A 27,429-nucleotide genomic window follows, 5' to 3' on the forward strand; every position below is an offset into this window, starting at 1 on the left:
ACGTGCTGGGCCATTACATGGGGGCGGGTGCTTTGTTATCATTAGTCAATGCACCCGGTGCACCGATGCAGTGAGCGTGTAGTCTGTGTGTGAATCCTAGTTTTGTGTCAAGTCCCTATTCTAGCGAGTTCAACGGTCATTCATGACCACCCATCCCCCTCCGTCCTTGTATAGCATTGAATACAATGACGGAGAGGGAATTAAACTAGCCTAACTATCTAATTTGAAGGGTTAAACCCTTATAGTGTAGGTATTGGTTTAAAAAGCCTAGTGCTTGGCATACTTAACTTTATTACCAATGCAATAAAACGAAACTAACGGTGGCAAGTAGCAATTGTATAGATATATATGCACCAATCTAGGTACTTATTTTGAAGAATTTTGATTCCCGCCCCTAAATATAGGATTTTAGTAGGCTTACTTGGTTTGTCTTCAGGCTGTCTGGATAGCTGGGTATCGTTTTTCCTGCATGTCTTTGCTTCTGGAACCCTAGTTGACTTCCCTTAGTTAGCTAGGATGGAATGCATCAGTAATAAAAAAAACATGGTGCGGGTGCAAAGACAAATTCGTGCAGTTTGAATTCAACTACGAAACGCTTGACAATATCTCGTTTTATCACAGGTGTGAAAGTCCACCAATGGTACCGTGGCAAACTTTCTTTTCTTTTGTTACTGGTTACGACTGCAACTGAAGCTTGATTCCATTGGCAGTCACCCTCACCCTGTCGCAGACACAACCACAAATAACGTAACTAATTAAGCAAACACCCAGTTGAAAGTAGTCTATCACGATAAACCTTGGTTTATTTTCCTTTAAAATAGCTTAAAATATTAATACGTCTGATAAAAATTCCCGAAAGCTGATTTTAATAGATGTTCTACGAAACGCGGCGCTTCTAATGATACCAAAATAAACACACCCAGACCAAGATACTTGTAGTTTTCACCGATACAATTGGATCCTTATAATATGGCACAAAGCAAACATAACTGCAAATCGATTCATTAATAATAGTCATTTTTATAATGTCAACAATTAAATGCAATGAGCAACTTGTGCACATGTATATGTATGCAGATATCAATTTAGTTATTTATTTACTTGTTTGTTCTTTTGATTTCGTTCTTTATTTCTTCATTTATAGATTAAAAAAAAAATAATAATAATAATTTGTGGATGGTATTAAATGGTATACGTTCTACAAAAAAAAAACCCAAGTAATAGTGATCAGACAGTTTGCAATTACTAATTATGGCTTATTTCAATAATATAACAAAATATATATGTTATGCATTGATACAATAAGTATACCTATGGTTATGGGTACCTTTTCGTCAATAATCCAAATTTAAGAATAATAAATCTGGTTTTGGAAACTGATTCCCTCCATGCAGTATACATACGTTTATAAATGTTTGAAATAATTTAATAAATAATCCAAAATTATCCATGGTCTTTCAATGAATGAAATCGGTATGGTTGTAAAATAAAGTGCATAACTTCATGGTGGTAACATCATTTTTATTATTTGTGTAGATTTGTGGAAATGTAATCATGATTGCTAGACAATGTATTCGCAATCGTAATCGATTACTTTCAATTATTTTGTAATCGTAATCGTGACATTCTAAAGTAATCGTAATCGTAATCGATTACTTTTGTCAAGTAATCGCCCCATCTCTGATATTTTGCATATTTCTGCCTTCATTACCCTCAAAACTCTAAGTTAGACCAAATGTCAAACTGTGAGCCTAGGTGGTACGAGTGTTGAGATATTGGAATATACCAACTTGTCTTCCAAAGCCTGCACTGAATTGGTTAAGTGTGGTTACAAGAGTCTGAGTGGATGTGACACTAGATGAGCATGCAAATAGATCCTTTCAAAGTAAACTGTTGGAAATCTACGATGGTAACCATAACGAATCTTGGACGAGTGGTCCCTTTTAAATGTTGAAAGCTAAAGCAATAGTAAACTATTTTTAAATTGTTACTGATAGTAACGATCTGTTGACTGCTTGCAAATAATTATGGGATTTTCACACTTTTATGTTAGTTTTGTAAATATGACTTTCAGTTTGTTGCAATTAAAGGCACATTTTTTCAAAACAATTTAATAATGACCCCTTTAATTACTCACAGGGTGTATATCATTTAAATTCTAGGCAGTTGAGTTGAAATATGTCCCTCATGCATGAAGCAGAAGTACCATTTGTACCAGTGTCGGATTTTTTAATCAACAAAATGTGATAACCTTTCGACCTTCGATGACCTAAATATGACACCAATTTGTATATATTATATATCAGTCTGTATTATAAACATTTTTAGTGCTAATGTGTGCTGTGTCCATTGGTTACAAAGTTATGATACATTTTGTTATCCCTACCCCAAAATATTGTACAATAATTTGTCCTCGCCTCACTGTGTTTATGGGGTGATATCCACCAAAAAGCTACTACTTACAAGTCTAATTTATTAATAGGGCTATTGAATCAACACCGTGAGAATTTGCCCGCCCAGATGATACCAATTCGTTATATGTCGGGGTTTGGCCCATGGACTCTTTGTCGCCGTAAATTGGTCACAGAACTGTATTATTTTGCCTCTACTATATTGTACACCTGTTTTGCTTAGCAATTCCTATATAAGTGAGGGCTATTCTGTGTAATTATTGTTCTCATTCATGACTGTGAACAAGTTTCATCTTCTTTACTTTTATATATATTCTTTATATAAAAACATTAGTGGGGACAGATAACACAAAAATTGTGCACTTTTGGTTAAAAGCATGAAACTTTGCACATATATACCGTGACCCATTTCAAGCATTTTCAGATATGGACTTAAGACACGTTATAGTCACATTCAGATATGGACTTAAGACACGTTATAGTCACACTCAGATATGGACTTAAGACACGTTGTAGTCACATTCAGATATGGAGCCAAGTCAGCAGTGCCCCCTGTTGGACAAACGCACTTCCCTTTTCCGTGTTAGGATTTCTTAATAACTTGCAAGTACTTGCATTTAAATGCATGGTTCTTACCCATTGTTAATGCTACATCAATTCTAAATGTACTTTTGAATATCTGAGATACATGCAGGGAGAGGTTATGGGGTTGGTACAGGGGTGGGCAATATTTTGGTGATGTGTGTACGGTAAATCGACTAAACCTGAGCACTGAAATATCCTTGCCAAGTGCAAAGAAGGCGATTAGCAGTGTAGATCAAAAGAGGAGAAGTGATGAGAAAGATTAGAAATTGTTAAGAAGATCTTGCATATTACTAGTATACTATAGATTCCAGATTAAAAGAGGGGAAGCGATGAGAAAGATTATAAATAGTCAAGAACATCTTGCATATTACTAGTATACTATAGATTCCAGATTAAAAGAGAAGTGATAAGAAAGATTAGAAATAGTTAAGAACATCTTGCATATTACTAGTATACTATAGATTCCAATTAAAAGAGGAGAAACAATGAGAAAGATTAGAAATAGTTAAGAAGATCTTGCGTATTACTAGTATACTATAGATTCCAGATTAAAAGAGGAGAAGCAATGCGAAAGATTAGAAATTGTTACGAAGATCTTGCGCATTACTAGTATACTAAATATTCCAGATTAAAAGAGAAGCAATGAGAAAGATTAGAAATAGTTAAGAAGATCTTGCGTATTACTAGTATACTAAATATTCCAGATTAAAAGAGAAGCAATGAGAAAGATTAGAAATAGTTAAGAAGATCTTGCGTATTACTAGTATACTATAGATTCCAGATTAAAAGGCAACTTGTTATGAGTAGGGCTTCCTGGGTGGGTGGGATGGTTTCCACTGTCTCCCCATGTCGGCAGTACAACACCTTCTTTGCTCTGTTAACACGCTCCACGGCACTAGTCTTAACCCCAATCCCGACTTATTTTACATTTCCAAAGGAAAATAAAGAAAGAAAGAAATGTTTTATTTAACGACGCACTCAACACATTTTATTTACGGTTATATGGCGTCAGACATATGGTTACGGACCACACAGATTTTGAGAGGATACCCGCTGTCGCCACTACATGGGCTACTCTTTCCGATTAGCAGCAAGGGATCTTTTATTTGCGCTTCCCACAGGCAGGATAGCACAAACCATGGCCTTTGTTGAACCAGTTATGGATCACTGGTCGGTGCAAGTGGTTTACACCTACCCATTGAGCCTTGCGGAGCACTCTCAGGGTTTGGAGCCGGTATCTGGATTAAAAATCCCATGCCTCGACTGGGATCCGAACTCAGTACCTACCAGCCTGTAGACCGATGGCCTAACCACGACGCCACTGAGGCCGGTATTTTCCAAAGGAAGCAAAAGTAGTGTCACTTCCCGTGAAGATGCAGAAGAGAGGCAGGACCAATGATTTCTCTTTATCCAGGATATCATATATATCATAGTGTCTGCTTTTTTGATCACCTCGCTTTTCTTTTGAATTCCTTGTTGCTGCACGTGATATATGTCTCCCATACCACATCAACTATTTTAGAATATTCTGACTGTGTAGTGATGTAAGTAACAAATATATTGTTGGCATTCTGATCAAATATCACGTTACTGATAGGAACAGTAGGCAAGCGTTTTACATTATCCAACCATCAAGCAGGAACGTTTTGCATTCCTCACCACCAAAATTGCCACTATAGACTGCCCTGAAGACAAGGAAATAATCATTACATGATATGGTGTCATAGGTATTTTTCAAGGAACCAATCGTTATATGCCAGCATGTAACCACGAGGAAGCAGACACTAGGCTTTTAATTCATGTTCAGGATGCTATTCTGAATGGTTTTGTCAACAGTTTGGTGTGCTGTTGAAACACGTATACTTGTCATTCTAATTGGAAAGTTCCATCATTTGATTAGCATGCATCAAAATGCGAGTATTTGATTTGCCTTTGGTAAAGGCAAATACTTTCCATTTTATACATCAGTGGCATATATGACGTCTTGGGTAAAGATACATTCCTGTCCCTACTTCTAAGGGTGTGACACTCTATTTTTGTTTTGAAAAACGGTTCAATGATAGCCTGCGATGCACAAAACTGCCACCATGTTGTAAATCTTATTTTTATTTACATGGTGCTTAATCCTTACACATCCATAGATAAAGATGCTCAATGCTTTCAGCTACTGGAGTGCTTTAGAGGCAAGCGACCTAAAATAGGTTGACAACGCAAGGAAGATGGTGTACCGCTAAAAGGGGAAGACAATAGAAACCATTCCACAAGCCCAGGATGCCTTACTGCAGAACTCAACATGAATGCATACCAAGCTGGAATATGATCCACCAATTAACAAAGTGAACACAATGCATCCACTCCAGAGGGGTGGGGATGGACAGCCAGTCGTGTATACAGTACATGTGGCGCCAAAAGCTTGCTGTGATTTGGATACGTGTGGTTGCAAGATTCTTAAAGGATGTGTCACTAGATGTGCATGCAAAAAGGGTCCATTGGAAATGCATTGAACTGAAATGTTCCATATAAACTGCATGCATGAGCAGTGGTATATGGAATTAGCAAAGCATCTTAGATGATATATTCCACTACATATTGCAATTCTAAATGGGGTTAATCTATACCGTGACTACACTACCCTATATTCCAGGGAAACGTTACCTTTTCTAGAACAGAATGACGCCAAAGCAAAACGCTGGTAGTCTCACAATAAATGTTGCAGCTTTTCCCTTTGATTTATCCATATTTTATCATTTTTATAAATATATTCATCTAGTGATATTTTGAATATAACTTCCTCTATGGAAAAGAAGGGGCTGCTGTTAAGTGCTTGTAATGCGTCATGGTATTTATGCATTACGTTTCTTGATATATGCAATGTATTTGGTGTGCACGTTACATATATTTCTTCATGACATGAAAGTACAAATCACAACTATTGCTCACTCTGCACCACCGCCACCCAAATCTGCACCCGCATTCATCTAATCTATTTACAATTACATTTAGAATTGATGCAGCATTAACAATGGGTGAGAATCATGCATTTGAATCATAACTTGCAAGTCGTTAAAACATTCCTACATGGAGAGGGGAGGTGCATTTGTAGATCCTCCCTGACCAACAGAGGGCGCTGCTGGCTTGGGTCCATATAAGAAAATGTCTAATGGGGCAAAGTATATGTGTGCCAAGTTTCATGCTTTTTAACCCAAAAAGTGCACAATTGTTTTGTTAGGTGCTCCACTAAAAGGGGGTGAGGGAGATTTGTAGATCTTCCTTGGCCACCAGGGGGCACTGCTGACTTGGTTCCATATCTGAAAATGTTTGTAATGGGTCAAGGTGTATATGTGCCAAGTTTCATGTTTTTAGCCAAAAGTGCACAAGTTTTGTGTTAGCTGCCCCACTAAACAAGGGTAGGGACATTTGTAGATCCTCCCTGCACACCAGGGAGCGCTCTTGACTTGGGTCCATATCTGAAAATGTTTGAAATGGGCCAAGATATCTATGTGTCAAGTTTCATGCTTTTAACCAAAAGTGCACAATTCAGTTTAAAATTGGGTGTTGCCTGCCTCACTACATAAAAAAAAAATGTAAAATGATTTACTATATGCTTTAACTATGTCACCTGTCAAAATATAGGAAAATGTAGGGGAGACAGGGCTAAATTTGTGTTTTTCACCGTAAGTGGTGACTAATAGAAATACCAGCACCAAACCATTGTGGAAGGTAAACAACACATTTGTTAACATAGTACACAGGTATTTTAAATTACCTTTCCATCTAGAGACACTCAAGGTATAAGAACATGCAAACAAATAATTTTATGTCCCAGTTACGGGGTAAATTTGAGAACAATATGAGGCAAACTGGGACATCTGTCAATGAACAATACATAAAGCTATAATTGAGAAACAATATCTGTTTTTCATTTATTTGTTGGTTAGCAAATACAAACTATAAAAGTACACAGAAAACCAGTTATATCGTTGCAATGTTGACTTTGGAATTTGTACTGCTTTTGCCATCTAGAGACACTAGAACCATCTAAACAGCCTCTTCTTGTGGTCCTCATCTGCACCAATGACTGTAGTCCTCAGCCTCTTTCTTGTGGTCCTCATCTGTGCCAATGACTGCAGTCCTCAGCCTCTTTCTTGTGGTCCTCATATGTGCCAATGACTGTAGTCCTCAGCCTCTTTCTTGTGGTCCTCATCTGTGCCAATGACTGTAGTCCTCAGCCTCTTTCTTGTGGTCCTCATCTGTGCCAATGACTGTAGTCCTCAGCTTCTTTCTTGTGGTCCTCATCTGTGCCAATGACTGTAGTCCTCAGCCTCTTTCTTGTGGTCCTCATATGTGTCAATGACTGTAGTCCTCAGCTTCTTTCTTGTGGTCCTCATCTGTGCCAATGACTGCAGTCCTCAGTCTCTTTCTTGTGGTCCTCATCTGTACCAATAACTGCCATCCTCAGGCTGTTCCTCGTGGCTGTGACATTATGTTGAAACTTGATATAAAACATCAGTTAGCCCGCACCAGGATGTGTGCATGAAAATCTCAGATTACTCTCTCAAATTGTTTAGAATGATTCATCTTGTTTGGCTAGCTTTCTCCCTATATCAGTTTTAATGTTGCTATTTGTTGATATGTATTAATATTCCACGATAGTTATGGTGTTCACACTGAGGATGTCGAAAATTAAACAGAATGATGAGAAACACGTTTAACCTGCTCTCTAAAAATGCTTCCATTTGTAAAATACACCTACTCTTGTAAAAGTATGGCTTTGGAGAATTTCCTGTTTGGCAATTTACCACTAGAGCAGTGTCCCATTTAACTTGGTGTCACAGTTATCCTCAATCTTTCCTACTAAATGTTTTATTTGTTTCACAATCCCTACAATATACAAATTTATTCTTTAAGGTAGTGCTTACATATCAAGCAATGCATTTAAGATAAAAAAAACAATTGGTTTCCTCACAAACTTGTTTTCATGGTGTGAATAACAAGTTGCAATGCCTGTGTATACAAATATAAAGTTTGTTTTGTTTAATAACACCACTAGAGCACATTGATTTATTAATCATTGGCTATTAGATGTCAAACATTTGGTAATTTGACAGTCTTAGAGAGGAAACCTGCTACATTTTTTTTCATTAGTAGCAAGGGACCTTTTATATGCACCATCCCACAGACAGGACAGCACATAGCACAGCCTTTGATATACCAGTCGTGATGCACTGGCTGGAACAAGAGATAGCCCAATGGGCCCACCAAAGGGAATTGATCCCATACCAATGCGCATCAAGCGAGTGCTTTACCACTGGGCTACGTCCCGCCCCGTAACTAGCAGTAATACTAGCAGTATGTATGGTTCGTCACTATATTACTGTTCACATCAGAGCTGCAGTCTCCGTGGATTCTGTGCTCACCAGTCGCTGTGCCAACACTCCCTGGTAGTCAGCTTCCGATAGCAGTTTCGACATTTCTCGCTCATAATCATGCAACACCGGAAGAACAATAGCCACATAGCCTTCAGTTAATGGCTGAAAATAGAAAATGTGTCATCTGCTATTAAGAATTCTCATATCTCATTAACACTGGCTGACTACAGTAAAACTAGAATGACGAGGAACTGATGTCTTGCATGTTATGTTCTTGTAACTGGATAGTAATCATAAAGGCAATGGGAGAGGAGTATTTAAAAAAATGACATTAGTCTTACCTAACATTATTTTGTTATCAATTCCACTAACAATAGTGACTCTTTTATAAACAATAAGGAAGTTTCAAATAACAGGCTTTATGTAGAAGTCACACATGCACTCATATCAAATATGAAAACCACCCAAACAATTCAAATTAATTTTCACTACATATAAATTCTGTATAATTTTGACCTTGTCTTGGGTCACAATCATAGATATGGTTGTGTGACATTAATATGTTATCACTTTGTAAATACTGGTATCATACATACATAAAGCCATCAAATGATCCAACTTTCAACTTTTTTTTCGTGCTTATATCCATTAAGGTTCTAGCACGCTGTCATGGGCACACATCTCAGCTATCTGGGTTGTCTGTCCAGGACAGTGGGTTAGTGATTAGCGAGTGAGAAGAGGGTGTAGTGGTCAGACCTGTCAACCTTTAGTCAAGAGAAAGCAGGAGGTGTGTGTTGAAAAAGCAGATGATTTTTTTTAATGCACCCAATTTAACACAATTTTTAAAAAGTATTACAATAAGTTATATAAACACTACATAATGTCATGTATATACTTGTCAACCTTAGATCTTGGCATTAAAAAAATAAACTTAATTTAAAAAAATATATAGTCAAACCTGTATATAACGGCCACCCACAGTACCTGACAAAAGTGGCCATTTTAGAGAGGTGACCCTTATATACAAGTTCAAAATTAGAACCCATATATTAAAGAATATCACAACTGTCGTGAAAAAAAGATGTCACATTTTTAAACCATTCCCACACTAGCCTGTTTATGTCATCATTGTCTGTTGCTTTCTTCTGCCCTTTTCTTTCGGCTTAAACATTATTGTCAAAATCGGCAAGAACATCAGCTTTCCTTTTTAAAATAATTAATCTGAAAACGTCCTACACCAAAATGATCGGCGATCTTTCGCGCACTTAAATTGCCTTTCTCAGATTTGTTAATAGCATCGATTCTCTGTTCTAACGTTAAAGAAGTACGATTTTTCGATGGCATTTTGCATGCAAACGTATTCGTTGATATATTTCGCAAACGCTAACATTGACTTGCAGAAGATATTTTGTGTAATTGAAGGTTATTACCCATGTGGCATGTTTGACTCATTTGTTTGTTTTATGCCACCACTAATCCTTCAGTGAAGTATAATCATTGATTACAGCTGAATAAGATCAGGAGTCGCTTAAATAATCTGCAATGACCGCCGCCTTCAGCAATTCATGTTTATTTACCAATCATGACTGGCTAGAAACAATGAAACACCTAACATAACACCTCATTTGTTTAGTTTCTCGAGACTCAATAGAGTGACCATACATACAGATTACATTATGTACAGCCAATGAGAAGTCGTCTACTATTCAGTGAGGATGCTGAGAACCAATCGAATTACCCCACCAGTAACTGCGTGTCACGGAAGTTACTGAGTGTCTGTTTGTTTTTCAATTACGATCAGAGAATTACAATGGAACTGTACTTTGACAGAAAATAACCCCAAAGCTTTTACATGACATGATTTTTAAGATGATTGAAAAAGTAAAGACATAACCAGGGTCAAAAAATAAACCAAAACTCATCTTTATGACGATCATCTCGTGACCGTTATAGCAGGTTCAACCTGTGATTTGGGGTGAAATATAGTGACTGCTGGCCGTTATGGACAGGTGATCGTTATGTACAGGTCAAATAAAGAAGGAAATGCATTGGGAGGATTTATAGTGGCCGTTATAGGCAGTTGACCGTTAGACCAGGTTCGACTGTATATACACATGTATGTATGTGTGTGTGTATATATATATATATATATATATATATTCTTCAAAAAAAGTAGGGGAACTCTAATAAGAATTTACAATTGCCAAAATTGTAAGGTATATTAGCTGTGGGGAATGGTTATATGATAATAGTGAATTATTTGGGTACCCCACACCCGTATGTGTTGACCACAGACATCCTAGTAAAGAACGTTCAGGTCTGTTTATGAACATACCGAAACACATTCCATAGTTTGCACGTGCGTCACGCAGGTGCCCCGTACACGTGTGGGGAGTCATTATCGATTTTTACAATTTCCAGAAAGGTCCAGGCCTCTCCGTAAGAGGTGAGGAGCGACTTGCTCGCACCTCATACTCGCCTAAAACTTAAAACTGGTGAGTAGTTTATTGCTCGCCTCAATCGTTTTGCTATAGGCTATATTACAGAACTGTTTCAAACTGTAAACCCATTAAGGCAATATCGTAAAAAAAGCCGTTTCGTTCTTTAACACTAAACTATCATGGCAACAGAACGCGTAAACATTGATAACGGGCTATTATTATTATTAGCGTTATTTACTGCCTCTATGTCACGTCCACCTGTGAACGATTAACAAAATACCTCTTGAAAAATAACCCTAGTTTTAAAAATCAAAAATGGTTTGCACACAAATAATTAGTTATTCAACCACTGAATATATTTCAATATGTGAGTTGGGTAATCTGTCAAATGTTTCAAATTATAGAAATGTTTCACATGCTTACGTGAGAAATTTGTTTTCAATATAGGTACATTTTCATCATACACCAGTGGACGTTAAATCGTAGCTGAAAGGGGTTTCTGGTCTATTGCCAAGATGGCAAAAGGAAAAATTTGTAGAACTATCAACCTGTTACATTCTAAATAAAGCTATACACAATTTGTTTGTTGTTTATTTTTAATTTTTGAAATTGCTCTCCTTATTTGGTATTTCTCACCTGGGATCATATTCAGGAGAGCAGTGGATTGCTCCCCTGCTATTTTCAAACGGAGAGGCCTGAGGTCTATTAATCACTGTGGAACATTATTTCTGTCAATCTTTTCAGCAACAATTACCATGTATACCAATTTTTAGCAAAATCGAAGGAGGTATGGTTTAATTTTTACCTTTGTTTTGGTGAATTGACATGGAATAACCGTTATATTAAAATAAAAGTAACAATTAGTATTTTCTAACATTACTGAAATGAAATGCAGCTGAATGCTTGACTGATTAAATGGCACGGGTTGAGCTGATTAGATGCCCAGTGTTGTGCAAAAGTGAAACAAAGGCCCATAAGCTATGACACTATATAAACAAGTTGGCGTCTTGACATCTGTGTAGTGATGGTTTCAGATGAGATCCAAAATATTATGGTAACTTCGATGTCACACTACTGCTAATAGCTGAGCAACTTCAGATAACTTTCAGCCAAAACAAAAGCATCCTTTCACTGGCTAGATCAGTGTCTATAACTGGCTCATCCTTTCACTGGCTACATCAGTGTCTATAACTGGCTCATCCTTTCACTGGCTACATCAGTGTCTATAACTGGCTCATCCTTTCACTGGTTAGATCGGTGTCTATAACTGGCTCATCCTTTCACTGGTTAGATCGGTGTCTATAACTGGCTCATCCTTTCACTGGCTACATCAGTGTCTATAACTGGCTCATCCTTTCACTGGTTAGATCGGTGTCTATAACTGGCTCATCCTTTCACTGGCTACATCAGTGTCTATAACTGGCTCATCCTTTCACTGGCTACATCAGTGTCTATAACTGGCTCATCCTTTCACTGGTTAGATCAGTGTCTATAACTGGCTCATCCTTTCACTGGTTAGATCGGTGTCTATAACTGGCTCATCCTTTCACTGGCTACATCAGTGTCTATAACTGGCTCATCCTTTCACTGGTTAGATCGGTGTCTATAACTGGCTCATCCTTTCACTGGCTACATTAGTGTCTATAACTGGCTCATCCTTTCACTGGCTACATCAGTGTCTATAACTGGCTCATCCTTTCACTGGCTACATCAGTGGCTCATCCTTTCACTGGCTACATCAGTGTCTATAACTGGCTCATCCTTTCACTGGCTACATTAGTGTCTATAACTGCCTCATCATATTACTGACTGACCCAAATTTCATAACAAAAACTATTATACTTCAATTGTACCATAAACGCCAGTTATCCTTTTTGAGGCTCATAAGTCCCACGAAAATAATGTTTCACTGTTTTAAAAATGATCACAGATATTTGAGATAAATTGGGGTCCATTAACTTTTTCAAGACCTAATGTTGCGTAATACATGCATGTCTACTGACGGTGACTGTTGGCTACACAGTCATGATAGAAATTCTGAATTACTTGTGATTTATTTATTATTGCAATGACTGGGAGGCTACTACATGACTTGAGATAACAGGATATTCCATAAAAACATAACAAGCACATGTCTGTTTCATCAATATATTCCACCAGGCTATGGGACTTAAAGCAGTTGTAGTAGCTTAATATAGTCCAGTTTAGGAAATAGTTCCTCATAAAAAATACTACAAAATTTGGATATACCTTTTGAAATCTTTCTTTGATGATTGCTAGTAGGTTGGTCTATTAAATGACCCATTGGCTTGAAGTTACTTGTTATATTTAATACTAACTGATAACAACTTTGCAAATGATATACTGCCACTTGTTTAACAGCAACACAAGGTGGTGCTCTGGTATGAGGGTGGCTAACTGACATTTTGACCTATGTTGAGTTTTTACACAGCACTTGTCAAGGGAAAGCACTCCCTAAGACTAGTACTCACATCATCCTCTCGATCGTGTTATATTTTTCACAGAATATATTCTGACATAGAAATTGTACTGGACTACATGGAGTAATTAATGGGTGTGTGGAATCTTAAAGAAACAAGTTCAGACTAGACAACTACCTACATGTAATCTATTGTTATGCAAATATCAATCTCTTTACTGCCAAACAAAGTGTAACTACTGTATATGTCTGACATCTTAGACAATTAATTACGCATGAAATCTACTGGGGCCTAGGTTTGTTTAAATGCACATGTAACGAAAAAGGTATTGCATAAATAACACAGGTAAATTAGCAAAGAACTTGAGCTCTTAAATTTCTCAACTGGACAGTGTATTAAGCTATTCCAGTGACTGACCAGTAAGCCATCACCAACATAACTGTGACACCAGTTAAAGCAATGAGACAGGCCAGTAACTGGACATCCTACTTATACTGTGGAGATATTCTGCCAGTCGAAGTGCGATACATGTGCTGGATACCATTATGGTACACACAGGGTTCCGAGATTATGGTAGCCCCACTCCCATGACTAGTGATATTCAATTGCCATGCTGGACAGCTTGTGAAATTTTTTTGGTCAAATGTTGGAGTTAAGTCTATTTTATAAATATAACTATCTTGTCCCCTGCCTCCAGTGTTAGTGTTTTTAAGCTATATATCTCTCTCTTTAGGTGACATATCTGATTATTGCTATTATTTAGTAAAATTGTATGAACTTAAAGTAAAGTAGGGCTAGTGAATTTCTAATTGTGGCTGGTAAGTTTTTTTAAATCACTGGTCCCATGGCTAGTGGATTTTGTAAAAATTCTAGAAGCCCTAACATAGCTCCCATTTTGTGTTTCTTCCTCCCCCCCCCCCCCCCCCCCACCACATGCCACAAATTAAACCGACACAGTATTTGAGTTAGGCGCTTACCAGACATTAAGGCATTTAGTTAGCAGAGTAAGAGAGCAAAGGCCCGTGGAACGCATTGTACACATCATTACATTATATAAAATACCTAATACTCTCCAAAATGCTGGGTTGACAAGCATTCCTTCCATTTACATACAAAGGGCCACAACTCAGGTAATTTTGATTCACATTTTGTAAGTACATTAATAAAATGCTACCGGCCTTGGTGGTGTTGTGGATAAGCCATCGGACATACGGCTGGTGGGTACAGGGTTCGCAGCCCAGTACCGGCTCCCACTCAGAGTGAATTTTAACGACTCAATGGTTAGGTGCAAGACCACTACACCCTCTCCTCTCTCACTAACAACTAACAACTAACCCACTGTCCTGGACAGACAACTCAGTGGGTAGGTGTAAGACCACTACACCCTCTTCTCTCTCACTAACCACTAACAACTAACCCACTGTCCTGGACAGACAACTCAATGGGTAGGTGTAAGACCACTACACCCTCTTCTCTCTCACTAACCACTAACAACTAACCCACTGTCCTGGACAGACAACTCAATGGGTAGGTGTAAGACCACTACACCCTCTTCTCTCTCACTAACCACTAACAACTAACCCACTGTCCTGGACAGACAGCCCAGATAGCTGAGGTGTGTGTGCCCAGTGCTTGAACTTTAATTGGATATAAGCAAGAAAATAAGTTGAAATGAAATTAAAATAATAAAATGCTGACTAACTTGTAATAATGAGCTTTGAAAATATAGGCATTTTATAAAATCTCCATTACGTGTGTTCAATATCTTGTGCAAATTGATCAATGTTTGTGAAACTATGTTTTTGATTTTCAAACATCAAAGTTAATCCCTCCCTGTTGAGTACTATCCCAGTTTCCAACATTAATATGCTCACATGGAATCTGTGCAATAGTGAATTACCTTCTCTGTGAGTAACCTGGGATTCTGAAGCAGGTTTTCATTGACCTCGATCAGTTGACCTCTCATGCAACTATTCAGTGTGTATTGCTGTCCATTGTCACAAGTCACGATGCAAAGAGCTGATTTGGGTTTCAGCCATTGTGCACCCTAGAAATACACATAAAGCAAGGAACTGTTATTTGTCAACACCACACACTGCTTAACACTTTAACACAGTTAATGTTTCACTTAGTCATGTTCCAATCATTGATTATCAAAACTATGATCAAAAACTGATCGGTTTGGAAGGAAGGAAGGAAGGAATGTTTTATTTAACAACACACTGAACACATTTTAAATAATATGGTAATATGGCATCAGACATATGGTTAAGGACCATACAAACAATGAGAGAGGAAACCCGTTACCGCCACACAATGGGCTACTCTTTCCAATTACCAGCAAGGGGTCTTTTATATGCAACATCCCAAACAGGATAGTACATACCATGACCTGTGTTCAGTATTCGAGATTAACGGTATCCCGATATCCCGGGGATACCAGAATTTAATTTTGGATACCAGACTTCAAGAACCCGGTATCCCACCGGGATGCCATATAATACTAAATTCTCAGGTGGGATACCAGATTTTGAAATGTTAGTATCTAACTGGGATACTGGCCAAAAATTTTAATCTCGAACACTGGTGTTATACCAGTTGTGGAGCACCAGTTGGAATGAGAAATAACCTATTGGGCCCACTGATGGGGATCGATCCTAGAATGCCCATGCATCAGGCAATTGCTTTACCACTGGGCTATGCCTCGACCTGAGTGGTTTGGATCTACCTATGTGATGATTGATTATAACAGTCCATAATCAACTGTGTGGGAAAATGTTACTTGTAATTGTTAGGGTTGTGGTTAGTTTTCATGTTTCCGTAAAGAAAGAGGACATTAAGTAGTTATTAAAGGTACAATTATCAATTTGTAGGATCTCTCCTGGTGATCTCCACAATAGAACAAACAAACAAAACTTTTATTTAATGATGCACTCAACACATTTTGACTACGGTTATATGGTGTCGGACATATGGTTATGAGATAATTAGAGAGGAAACCCACTACCGCCACGCAATGGGCTACTCTTTCCGATTAGCAGCAATGGATCTTTTGTATGCAGTATCCCACAGACAGGATAGTACATACCACAGCCTTTGTTACACCAGTTATGGAGCACTGGCTGGAATGGGAAATAGCCCAATGGGCCCACTAATGGGGATCGATTCTAGATGGACCTCTCATCAAGCGAGTTTTACCACTGGGCTACGTCTCGCCCCCAACTCGACAATAGGTGCATGATGCATATAATTCAAATCCTTCTTATGTTCATATACATGTAACTCTAACTGACTGTGTAATCGGAAGTTCATCATTTGGTGCCAACCGGCCTCGGTGGCATCGTGGTTAGGCCATCAGTCTACAGGCTGGTAGGTACTGGGTTCGGATCTCAGTCGAGGCATGGGATTTTTAATCCAGATACTGACTCCAAACCCTGAATGAGTGCTCCGCTGGGCTCAATGGGTAGGTGTAAACCACTTGCACCGACCAGTGATCCATATCTGGTTCAACAAAGGCCATGGTTTGTGCTATCCTGTCTGTGGGAAGCGCAAATAAAAGATCCCTTGCTGCCTGTCGTAAAAGAGTAGCCTATGTGGCGACAGCGGGTTTCCTCTAAAAACAGTGTCAGAATGACCATATGTTTGACGTCCAATAGCCGATGATAAGATAAAAAATCAATGTGCTCTAGTGGCGTCGTTAAATAAAACACAAACTTTACTTTACTTCATTTGGTGCCAAACGATTATAACCAATGGTCAATGATGAAATTTGTAACACTACATGTAGTTATACTAACTTTCTATTATTGAAAAGATGAAATTTGAAACACTAGTTATACTAACTTTCTATTATTGAACAGATTTACAATCAAACATTAAAAAACTAAATTCTATTAAATACCAGTTAAAGAATTGCATAATTATATATAACATGTATACATGTGTGAAATCTTACCCGCTTTGATTTTCCTGACACTTTGTTTTCCAGCCTATTCACATCATCAGTAACTTGAAAAGATACACCTGTGACAGTCGTCTTTAACATAGGATGACTGGGAGCGACAGCTATGATACATATTCTAAAATAAAAGCCATATAAAAAATATAAAAATAAAAATGAGCCAATTTGGATCTTCTAAATTCAAGGGTCATAACTCTGAAAAATGAGTAAATCGCCATGAAAGTTGAACTAGAACTGTAAGAGTACTTGATAAAACTATATACAAACTTTAATCTCAATATGTTAGGCATCCCCCCCCCCCCCCCACCCCCCACAAAAAAAACAAAAGAGTCTGGTAAACAAATTTTCATATATCCTAAGTTCAACGGCTATAAGTGAAAAATGGGTAAACTGCCATGAACGTCAAACTTGATCTGTAACAGAACATACATTTCCAAATACATGAACATGTTAAAAAAAGCCTCAGTTTAGCACATTTTGTCCAATTATCTCTTAGTGTTTTTGCCCGAATTTGCTCCAGCATTAGGGTGTCCCCCGTCCTGTATGCTTATGTTAACACTGATTAAACATTTCAAGTTCAAAAAAAAAGAAAAAAAGTGCCCAAGCTATACTGGAATATGGTCTCGCATGGGCAATAACCATATAGTAAACACCCATGTACTAGTAGTACTATTACAGAAGTTAAATTTTAATTGGGTAGGGCAAATATTCCGTATTAAATTCCCTTCAGTTTAAGAACAGAAATTAAAGAACCTTGAAGGCAAATGTTTCCTTCAAAAGAGCACCCAAAAGCAATTTACTTTCTATTCAAAAATGATTTCATTCTGGTACCTTGGGCTCTAGCCTATGCAATTTTGTTGGACATGGATGCCTTTCATCATATTACCAATGCCAATTTTACTCTTTCTCTTTCTTATATACTCATGGAAAAAAGTTCCTGTGCATCATTAAGATCTCACAAATACATATATGTATTTTTAAAATAAATCAAAACCATTTGTTTGCTATACATGTATTAAAAGTACAATGGTTGTTAAGTCCAGACTTCTGTAATACCGATCACCTATGTGGAGTGTATGGGAAGAGCGTAGAGGAAAATCAGGTTGGGCACATTATTTTTTCTTACTGATGACATCCAATTTTCTGTGCATGACAAGAAGTAAGGAGGGCAAACAAGCTATTGCTGAGATTAAACTATTTAAGGGACAGTCCTGAGTTTTCTGCTGTTGTAGTAAATATAGACACTGACATTAAGACGACAACAAACACCTAGCTAGTAAATATAGACACTGACATTCTAAAACAGGAAAATATCTTTTAATGTGTCATTATAGTCATCAAAAAGGTTTTGTCAGTGGTAAACATGTTACAGTGGTAGCAAAGTTCTGAGAATCTCTTTAACTATCTCAAGGGTCAAGGATAGTCAGCTTGAATATCATGGGGACTATGGCAGACCATTTCTGCTACATGTAGGTGTATTTCTCAATGAGACCTAAAACGTAATAACGCATGCTCATAACTGTGTAAATCAGTAAATACAATACTTGCATGTGGCAACACTAACCTGTTTGAATGAGATAAAATACATTGGTCTTCTGCAGTCTCTCCATTATTATCTAGGTGAGAAATACATAAAATAATACAGGCTGTAAAATGACATTAAAAACATGTTCCTCGATACAAACAATGGATAATAAACATTTAAAAATTACTGCAGCGTCAAATAACATTCACAAATATTCCCCACGTAATAGTAATTTATTAAATACATCACTTCATAGCCAGCAACAGTACAGGTATACATAATATATTTGCACATTTATATGAATTATGTAAAAGTTTGCAAGTGATATGGACTTTTGTTTGAAATTCACACTGAATGGACCAATAGGATTTAAAAGCTGAATAAAAAAAATTCAAAATAAAATGTACTATTATACTACATTACAAGTAACATGACATCATACATACATGTATGTATAATGAAATTATGTTTAATTTTAAACATTATTTATGTGCAGGGGGTGGAATATAGCTCAGTTGGTTGAGTGCTCACTTGAGGTGCTTGTGTCACAGGATTGAACCACCTGGGTGGATCTATTCAATTGATTTTTTTTTCCAATTCCAACCAGTGCACCACAACTGGTCAAAGTCTGTGGTATGTACTGTCTGTGGGAAGTACATATAAAAGATCCCTTGCTTCATTAGAAAAAAATGTAGCGGGTTTCCTCTGATGACTACCAGTATGTGTCAGAATTACCAAATGTATCACATCCAATAGTCGATGATTAATTAATCAATGTGCTCTAGTGGTGTCGTCAAGCAAAACAAACAAACAAAATATCTACATGCAACGTATTATATTATCCACCTCTACCATTATCACTCCTGCACCAGTCTCACACTTTGACAGTCATCCGTTTCCCTGCTGTGGCAGTTTTTAATTTCTGTTCTATTCATCCTATATCTCAGCCCTTGCATCTCCCAACATATTTTTGGTTATTGTGACCAGACACTTTAGACTCTCAAGACTAATAAAAAGAAGAAGTTTGTTTTGTTTAACATTGATTTATTAATCATTGACTACTGGATGTTAAACATTTGGTAATTTTTACATATAATCTCAGAGAGAAAATCTGCAAATTTTTTCCATTAATAGCAAGGGATCTTTTATATGCACCATCCCACAGACAGGATAGCACATACCACAACCATTGATATACCAGTCTAGGAGCATTGTCTGGAACAAGAAATAGCCCAATGGGCCTACCGACAGTGATCGATCCCAGACCGAATGCACATCAAGTGAGCACTTTACCACTAGGCTACAATGTATGTCTTGCCCCGAGTTTGAAAGGAGTGCATATCTTATATATGTTTTAGGCCTTTGTTGTGACCAGAAAAACAACACACCAGACCCTTGCTTATAGAACTTTTAGAGTTTAGACTCAAGACTAATAGTAAACAGAGTCGGGGTTCGCATATAGCAATGGCACCGATGGCAATTGCAGTAGTATCAATATAAACTGTCAGAGGCTTTACCAATGGAAGGTTTACTGCCACTGAATATTGCTGTTGACTGAAGGGATAATTTTGGTTTTTATGTTTATTTCAAAAGTTACTGGTTTAAAATTGCTGTAGAGAATAATTGTTATTGGCGAACTTGAATATCATCAAATATAGGATTTTTTATTGTATTAGAGTGGGAAACTTTGCCTAAAGTGCAGCTATTCTGTGTTTTTGGTATACAGTTACATGTGTATCTCTGGCGGCAGAGAGCGATCAAAACCATCAAAATTTCCATCTTAATTTCATCAAGCTCTCGAACAGCAGAGTACTTGGACTACAGCCCCCAACCAATGACGCTGAGTGTACTATAGTTATGTTATATATGTAACTATAGTGTTATAACTGAAGTCTAAACCAAATTGTTAACAACTACAATAAATTACTCTCCTACCTTTAATTAGTTAGCTTTTTTCCACTTTTCGTCAGGCCTGGAAATAATTATTTTAGTGGTACCTGTCAAAATTACCTAATAGTATGTTAATCAATTTTAGCCTGTCAAAAATGAAACTGTGCCCGACAACCAAATGTTGAAATAATGTTACTATTGTCCTTTATTAATCATGTACCTACTATTATCCGTAGAACTAGTTTTCATAATGTAGTGAAACCTATTAGACCCATGAGCCAAATTGAGCCCAATGTAAAAATTATGGTTTTTGGATTAAGGTAAAAGTCTGTTTTGTATTCTATTCACTATTAAATATAGTTTTGTTCATAATCAAACAAGTTGACGTTTCATCGGACTTTCTGACATGCTGCAATTTCATTTGAAAATGAAGTATAGTTGATATCTTTTCACAAAGCGAAGTTGAAAAATTAATTTGGTTAAATATATGTTTTAAAAAATTACAACTGAAAAATAAAATGGTTGAATACTCTTAAAAGAAGGGTGGTGGAGAGGACGTAATTAATCTGACGTGATGATGAGTGCATTATACCTTAGAGCCAGGGCTTGAACTTAACGGCGGCACTGATGGCAATTGCCGTCGTTGAGACATAAATTGCCATAGGTAGAGAGCATCACCTATGGCACTTTTGTGCCGTCGGTAAAGCTCCTCAACAATGGCGAAATGTATACACCTGGTGTACATTATCTGCCAATATTGAACATTTGCACATTTAAAAGATGTCTACATATGACAAGATAGCATTTCAGTCAGGTTTATTTGCTGCAAATGTCACTTTAAAAAAAATTGCCATAGGCAGGCTCAAAATTGCTGTCGGTGGACTGTTTCACCCATTGCAATTCTTTTAAAAATTGCCGTGGGAGACAAATTCTTAAGTTCGTGCCCTGTAGAGCATGTTATGACGTTGTTAGGTTAATACATCATATCGACCCACCACTCTTGAAAAGTACCTTTAAAAATGTGAACCAGGCTACCCCCAAAACCGGTCTATTTACGTTTGATTTGTTTTTAAGGAATCTGCATGCGATTGAACCCTGACATCAAAATACTTTTATTAAATTAAGAAAACCTTCCCAAAAACAAAGTGCGCAAATGAGAAAAAGAAAAGTAGACATTAGCGCAATGTATACATGACCACCATTTTGCACTGTGCACACTATATTAAATGGCATGTAATATTAAACAAACCTAAATAAACAACAATTTTACACCACTGTCTTTGTCTCGTATGCTTCACAGATGCATTGCAAAAAGGTTTTGGTGAAGTCACGTGACATGCATCACTATTGAAAAACAATAGCCCGGTTTACAGGTGTAGCTGAAGAATGTGAACATTAAACTACGACATGCATTTAATCTCATCACAACAGAAAATGGCATGAATATTAACATTTGTAGGTTTATTTTGACAATAAAGTGAACAAGGTAAAACATTATTTCATCAAATCGATCGTAAATTACAATGCACGTGTGCAGAAACCACTTCCTGTTAATAGGCTGGTTCACGGTTACTCGCGGATAGTCCATAAACATGCAAAATCATAAATGGCAGACAGCAGAAAACTTCATGTACTTTGCCGTATGTAATATCAGCGTTCAAAGTGGATATCGTTGACATTGTTATGTAGTCTCATATGTGGAATCTGTGTCACTATAAAATGTTTTTTCACAATTTGTGTGTCTGGACAACATTTGGCGGAATAGAACGGTAATTAAAAGTAGGAGAGTAATTTCTCGTTATTTTAAACAATTTTTTGGAAGGACTTTCCTTTGGCACTGTCACTAGCCCTAACCCCAACTCTATTTATTTTAAGTTTTTATAATGTTCTTTATACATGACAGTGCCAAAGGAAAGTCCTACCAATTTTTAATATATATATTTTAGGTGTTTCTGTTTGGGGACAGGCCTACCTGTAGCCACGGTAGCCAGAGTACTCTGACTGTAAGAGAGCTAGACGGACATTTGGACATAAATACGCTCCAAAACCAAAAAGTTGGCAAATATTTCCGCTCTAATATCACAACAATCCTACGTTTGACGTTAAATACTTTTACATCGATCATTTTCGAGTTAATTGATTAAAAAAAATCCACATATTAATCACCAATACACACACTACAGAAAGAAACCCGACAGCACCCACATTCAATTAAGCTTCGGCAAACTCCGGACAGCAGAATTCTAAGTTCGCGGATCTTTATCGTGATGCTGCGTCACATGATCACCCATTCCATCTACTAGGCGGAATCACCCAGTGGGCGATCACATGATCTACGTCATGAAATAGGTCACCGAGCTTTGTAATTCTTGCGATGGAGTGTCACGAATAGCATAGCGGATTTCTTTCTGTACTATGTATATTAGTGATTAATATGTGGATTTTTTTAATCAGTTAACTTGAAAATGATCGATGTAAAGGTATTTGACGTCAAACATAGGATTGTTGTGGTATTAGAGCGGAAATCTTTGCCAACTTTTTGGTTGTCGAGAATTGCCAAAAAAATACATAGCTTGGTCTCTGACTGTAATGAGAGCGTATTTATGTCCAAATGTCCGTCTAGCTCGCTTACAGTCAGAGTACTCGGGCTATGGCCACGGGTGTCCGATTACGGATTTAGTACATTTACTGTAAGCCGATATTAAAAATACCCCCAAAAGCAAACAGTCTACACCGTGTCAACACTCACCAACACGATAACGACGTGTAAAGTAACGGTCCACAACTGATAACTGCTTATCTGGCATTTGTTCTTGTATTCGTGCTACTACATAGTGTTCTTGGTCGGGTTTATTTAGCGTTGACATCACACGTGTTTGTTGTCGTTTGACACCGGAAAGAAGATCTAAAAATAAGGGCGATAATTAACATTTTAAATTGGTCTCGTACCACATTTATACATTTTCACAATATCATTGACTCTCGCCGATGTAGACAAAATGTATCGTCTGTTCTAAATTTTAAAATACTAGTACTATATTTAAACCCCGAGATTGCAACTTTAAAATACATTCATTTAGAGCTGCATAATAACCAAATATTTTTTTTCTTCTTGTGAAATGTAACGATGTTACCTTGAATTAAATACCCTTACCCCACCAAAAAATAAAAAAGACATCCCAATAATTTCATTTTTTAAATTTTACTACAGCATCCAATGATGTCATGTTAAGACATGACACTAGATTTTTACGGACAATGGATTATTACTGTACATAGTTCTACGCTACTTTAATTCCCTGTCAGGCGCGGATCCTGGGTAAGGATCTGGAGGTGCACATTCCGCTGATATTTCGACATTTTCCCTCAAGTTACGAAAATTACCGAGAACATTACCATGAAAACGTCAACAATCCTTTGACATGACGTCAATAATGCTTTGACGTTTTATATTAAGGTCTCACTACACAGATCACCTCCGGGTGAGAGTTCATTCATCATGTCCACTATAGTTCCTAATTGTGACACATGCTATGGTTCACATATTCACTTCTAGGAAATGGTGAAGAATTAAAACAATATGTATGTTTAATGGTAAGCCTTCTGGCTGTATTTTGCCCATGTTATTTTGTAATATTGTGCATCGACCTTTTGGGACATGGGTATATAGCGCAAATGACAGCCGGAGTGAATCGGTTAATGAACCACCTGTTCGGACCGGTACTACAGCCAGATGCGGTCATATAGCAAAAAACTGAGACGGAAATGTTCTCAATTTTGGAGTGAAAATAAATGCTTATATAATGTATGTTCGCAATGGTGTATGTTGTTTGTGCCAACGAGAACCCGTTCTATGGGCAATATTTGCTTGAAGTTGGGCAGTTTAACATGGGTTTCAATGGCAGATGACATCTGTGTAGTGAGACCTAATATGCGTATTGATGTCAAAGCGATACTACTTACATTCCTCTGAATAAAGTTTTACTTTAGAAATGTGCGAACAGAATCGCTCTTTGACATTTATAAGCATATATAATATGTATTTATATATAAATGTAAAATATCTGTGCATGGACCTAATACTACCTAATGACATCTAACTACTGTGCTGTTCTGTTGTCAAAGCGATACTACTTACATTCCTCTGAATAAAGTTTTACTTTAGAAATGTGCGAACAGAATCGCTCTTTGACATTTATAAGCATATATAATATGTATTTATATATAAATGTAAAATATCTGTGCATGGACCTAATACTACCTAATGACATCTAACTACCGTGCTGTTCTGTTGTAGCCTACTATATTCTTCAAATGTTGAGTGGATTATATATCAATAGAGGTAAGTGATTGATCAGTTGTTTCGTTTGTTTGTTATCAGGACCGATGCGTAGGCATTGGCGTAGCCAGGGTTATATATTGAGTGGAAGTCATGTTATGGGGTGACAGGTGCACATAAAACATGTTGGGAGATTAAAAAAAAGAGAGAAAAAAGAGGTGTGATTGGAGGGGTTGGTGGCATGGCTCCTATGCATATTAATAAAGACTTAAAGACTACACTAATTGTACGCGAGGTTAATTCAGTTCAGGTCATTTATTGTCAATTCAGTTATATTTCATCAAGTCTACGGCCATATTACCTTTCTGTGATATTGTATTTTTTGCACAGTTCTGTACAGTGTTTTCATTTAACTGTGGAATCTTTATATTGATGTTGATTATCACTTTATTTGTTTGCATTTACCATAGTTTGACACCCAATAGCCGGTATATTTTTCGTGCCGGGGTGTCGTTAAACATTCATTCATTCATTCATTCATTCATTCATTCATTATTTCATCAATTTATTTAACCAAAGAACTGATTCTGAAGGACTGCATGCGTGGATCCAAGAGGAGAGTGTTGGAAAAATTCCAAGTTCCCTGAAAAATCAAGTGTTTAGCAAATGAATATAATGTATTTATTGGTTTTAGCGGGGAACACGTTTCCAATGGTCAGCTTGATATTTCTGTGGAATAATGTAGGTGCCATTTTTAATAGTTGCACGCCTATCTAAGAAGGCTCACATTTGACTTCGAGTTCTCCTTTAAATGGAAACAGCTTGATCCGATCGAAAAACATCGCATGCGGGCGCGTACGAAAATCGCACACTTACTATAAAAAACAATGGTGTACTATATTGCCTTTGTGACGCAGCATACTACAGTCACTTCTTGCATATTTATGTTTAGAACACTGTTCCATATTAACACACACACACACACACACACACACACACACATATATATATAGTGCAACTCGTATGTATATACTGACCATCTGACAGATTATCGACTGCGAACTCTTATGCCGACATACCTTTTGGATCATGATAACGTGGTTTATATCGTTGTAAATGACCATTTTGATTTTAAACAATTCTGCTTCAGTATGGTTTTTATGTTACCTGTTACAATAAATGTAACAATGTAATTAAAATTAGCTCCACTATTACATGTGGATCTAACAGCAGCCCGTTGGAGCTCATGTCCAGTTGACCTTTCATTCGACCAATCAAAACCTTACTTGCAAAATCATGCCAGTGATTTGAAAAGAATTTGAAAACATTCGGTTATTATGCCGAGGGTATACAAAATGATTCGGGTGGATTACGAAGTATACCGGAAACTAATTGCAATATAAAATTCGTTTCAAGACGAAAACAAAATCGTGATGGTATAGCCATAATATCTGTTTATACTAGTATACAACCCAGAGTTTATTACTGCACTTTTCCCTCTGGTTTTTTCAATGTTGAAATAAACCAACAAGTTCGTCTATTGCATAAATAGTCTCGCCCGATATTTTTTGAATTTATACGCTCCCGAATAACGCTATAAAAGCCGAAGTGTAATTGGTCGATATTTAAATTTATTTATAGATGGAATGTCACCTGGACATGGCAGTCCACGCAATGCTGTTAGATCTACTGGTAGACCCAGTAGAGCTAATTTTAATCAGATTGTAAATGTAATAGATAAAGATATTAAAGTGATCAATTTGAAATGGATCTGGTGCACCCATCAGAACATTCCACCATTTTGAATGTTGAGAAATATGGTAGCCATCTTGGATTCTGAAAATAATTTGATTGAATTGGCTATTCTTGAATTCATTCAAATGGACAATTTTTTGTTGTTGAAAACCCCAGAAATCACATATATAAGTTTGTTTTATAGGAAGCCACCAGGAAATTGGGGTATGGTCATTTAATGATGACAAATTCATGGCATGTTAGTAGATATCCGACATTACAGCAGGTTACGTGGACCAGTAGATCATAGTTTGATTTGATATATAATACATGACATTGATGTATGTGTGGGCATTTTGGTGCACAAAGCGTAGAGGGTATCGATTATGACCTGACCCGACGTAAACGAAACAAAAGAGTACTGGCGAGGTACATAATATGCCAATCAGTTGCTAATATTGATAAATTATTTGATTTATTTGTATCACAGAGACCTAGTAATTGTATGTTACACACCACCATCCCAAGTAGTTCCTACATGTGAGGTTTGATGGTCCTGTGTGCATCTGTATGCAAGAAATGGTCATGGGCCCCGTTTCACGAAGGGATCTTAGTGCTACGATCACCTTAAGTAAATAAGTTATGCACTTAAGGTGATCTTAGGGCTAAGATCGCTTCGTGGAACTGGGCCCAGACAAGGATTTACTGTTATGTGCAGTCGACAGTGAAACGTAGGTCACAGTGGCCTAGTAATAGTACGTGACACTAGCATTTCAAGTTGTTCTTACATGTG

At 37.2% G+C, this 27,429-nt stretch overlaps 1 protein-coding gene across 3 annotated transcripts; it reads right to left on the reverse strand.

Annotated features, from left to right (window-relative positions):
• Nucleotides 1-6,894: 6,894 nt before the first annotated feature.
• LOC121380827 (protein Abitram-like) lies at nt 6,895-24,031 on the reverse strand. Of its 3 annotated transcripts, none has more exons than XM_041509813.1 (7): nt 23,899-24,031; nt 23,373-23,528; nt 18,773-18,824; nt 17,203-17,326; nt 15,148-15,294; nt 8,414-8,527; nt 6,895-7,877 (listed from the first exon to the last, which is right to left on the reverse strand). In XM_041509813.1, the coding sequence occupies exons 2-7, from the start codon at nt 23,488-23,490 to the stop codon at nt 7,869-7,871; spliced, it is 564 nt and encodes a 187-aa protein (XP_041365747.1). In that variant the 5' UTR covers nt 23,491-23,528; nt 23,899-24,031; the 3' UTR covers nt 6,895-7,868. The 3 variants fall into 3 exon arrangements, with proteins under 3 accessions (XP_041365747.1, XP_041365745.1, XP_041365746.1); XM_041509811.1 differs by having other exon boundaries at nt 8,379-8,527; XM_041509812.1 differs by having other exon boundaries at nt 8,379-8,527; nt 23,914-24,004.
• Between the last annotated feature and the right edge of the window lie 3,398 nt (nt 24,032-27,429).

Source organism: Gigantopelta aegis, chromosome 9, assembly GCF_016097555.1.
Source record: "Gigantopelta aegis isolate Gae_Host chromosome 9, Gae_host_genome, whole genome shotgun sequence".
Taxonomy (NCBI): Eukaryota; Metazoa; Mollusca; class Gastropoda; order Neomphalida; family Peltospiridae; genus Gigantopelta; species Gigantopelta aegis.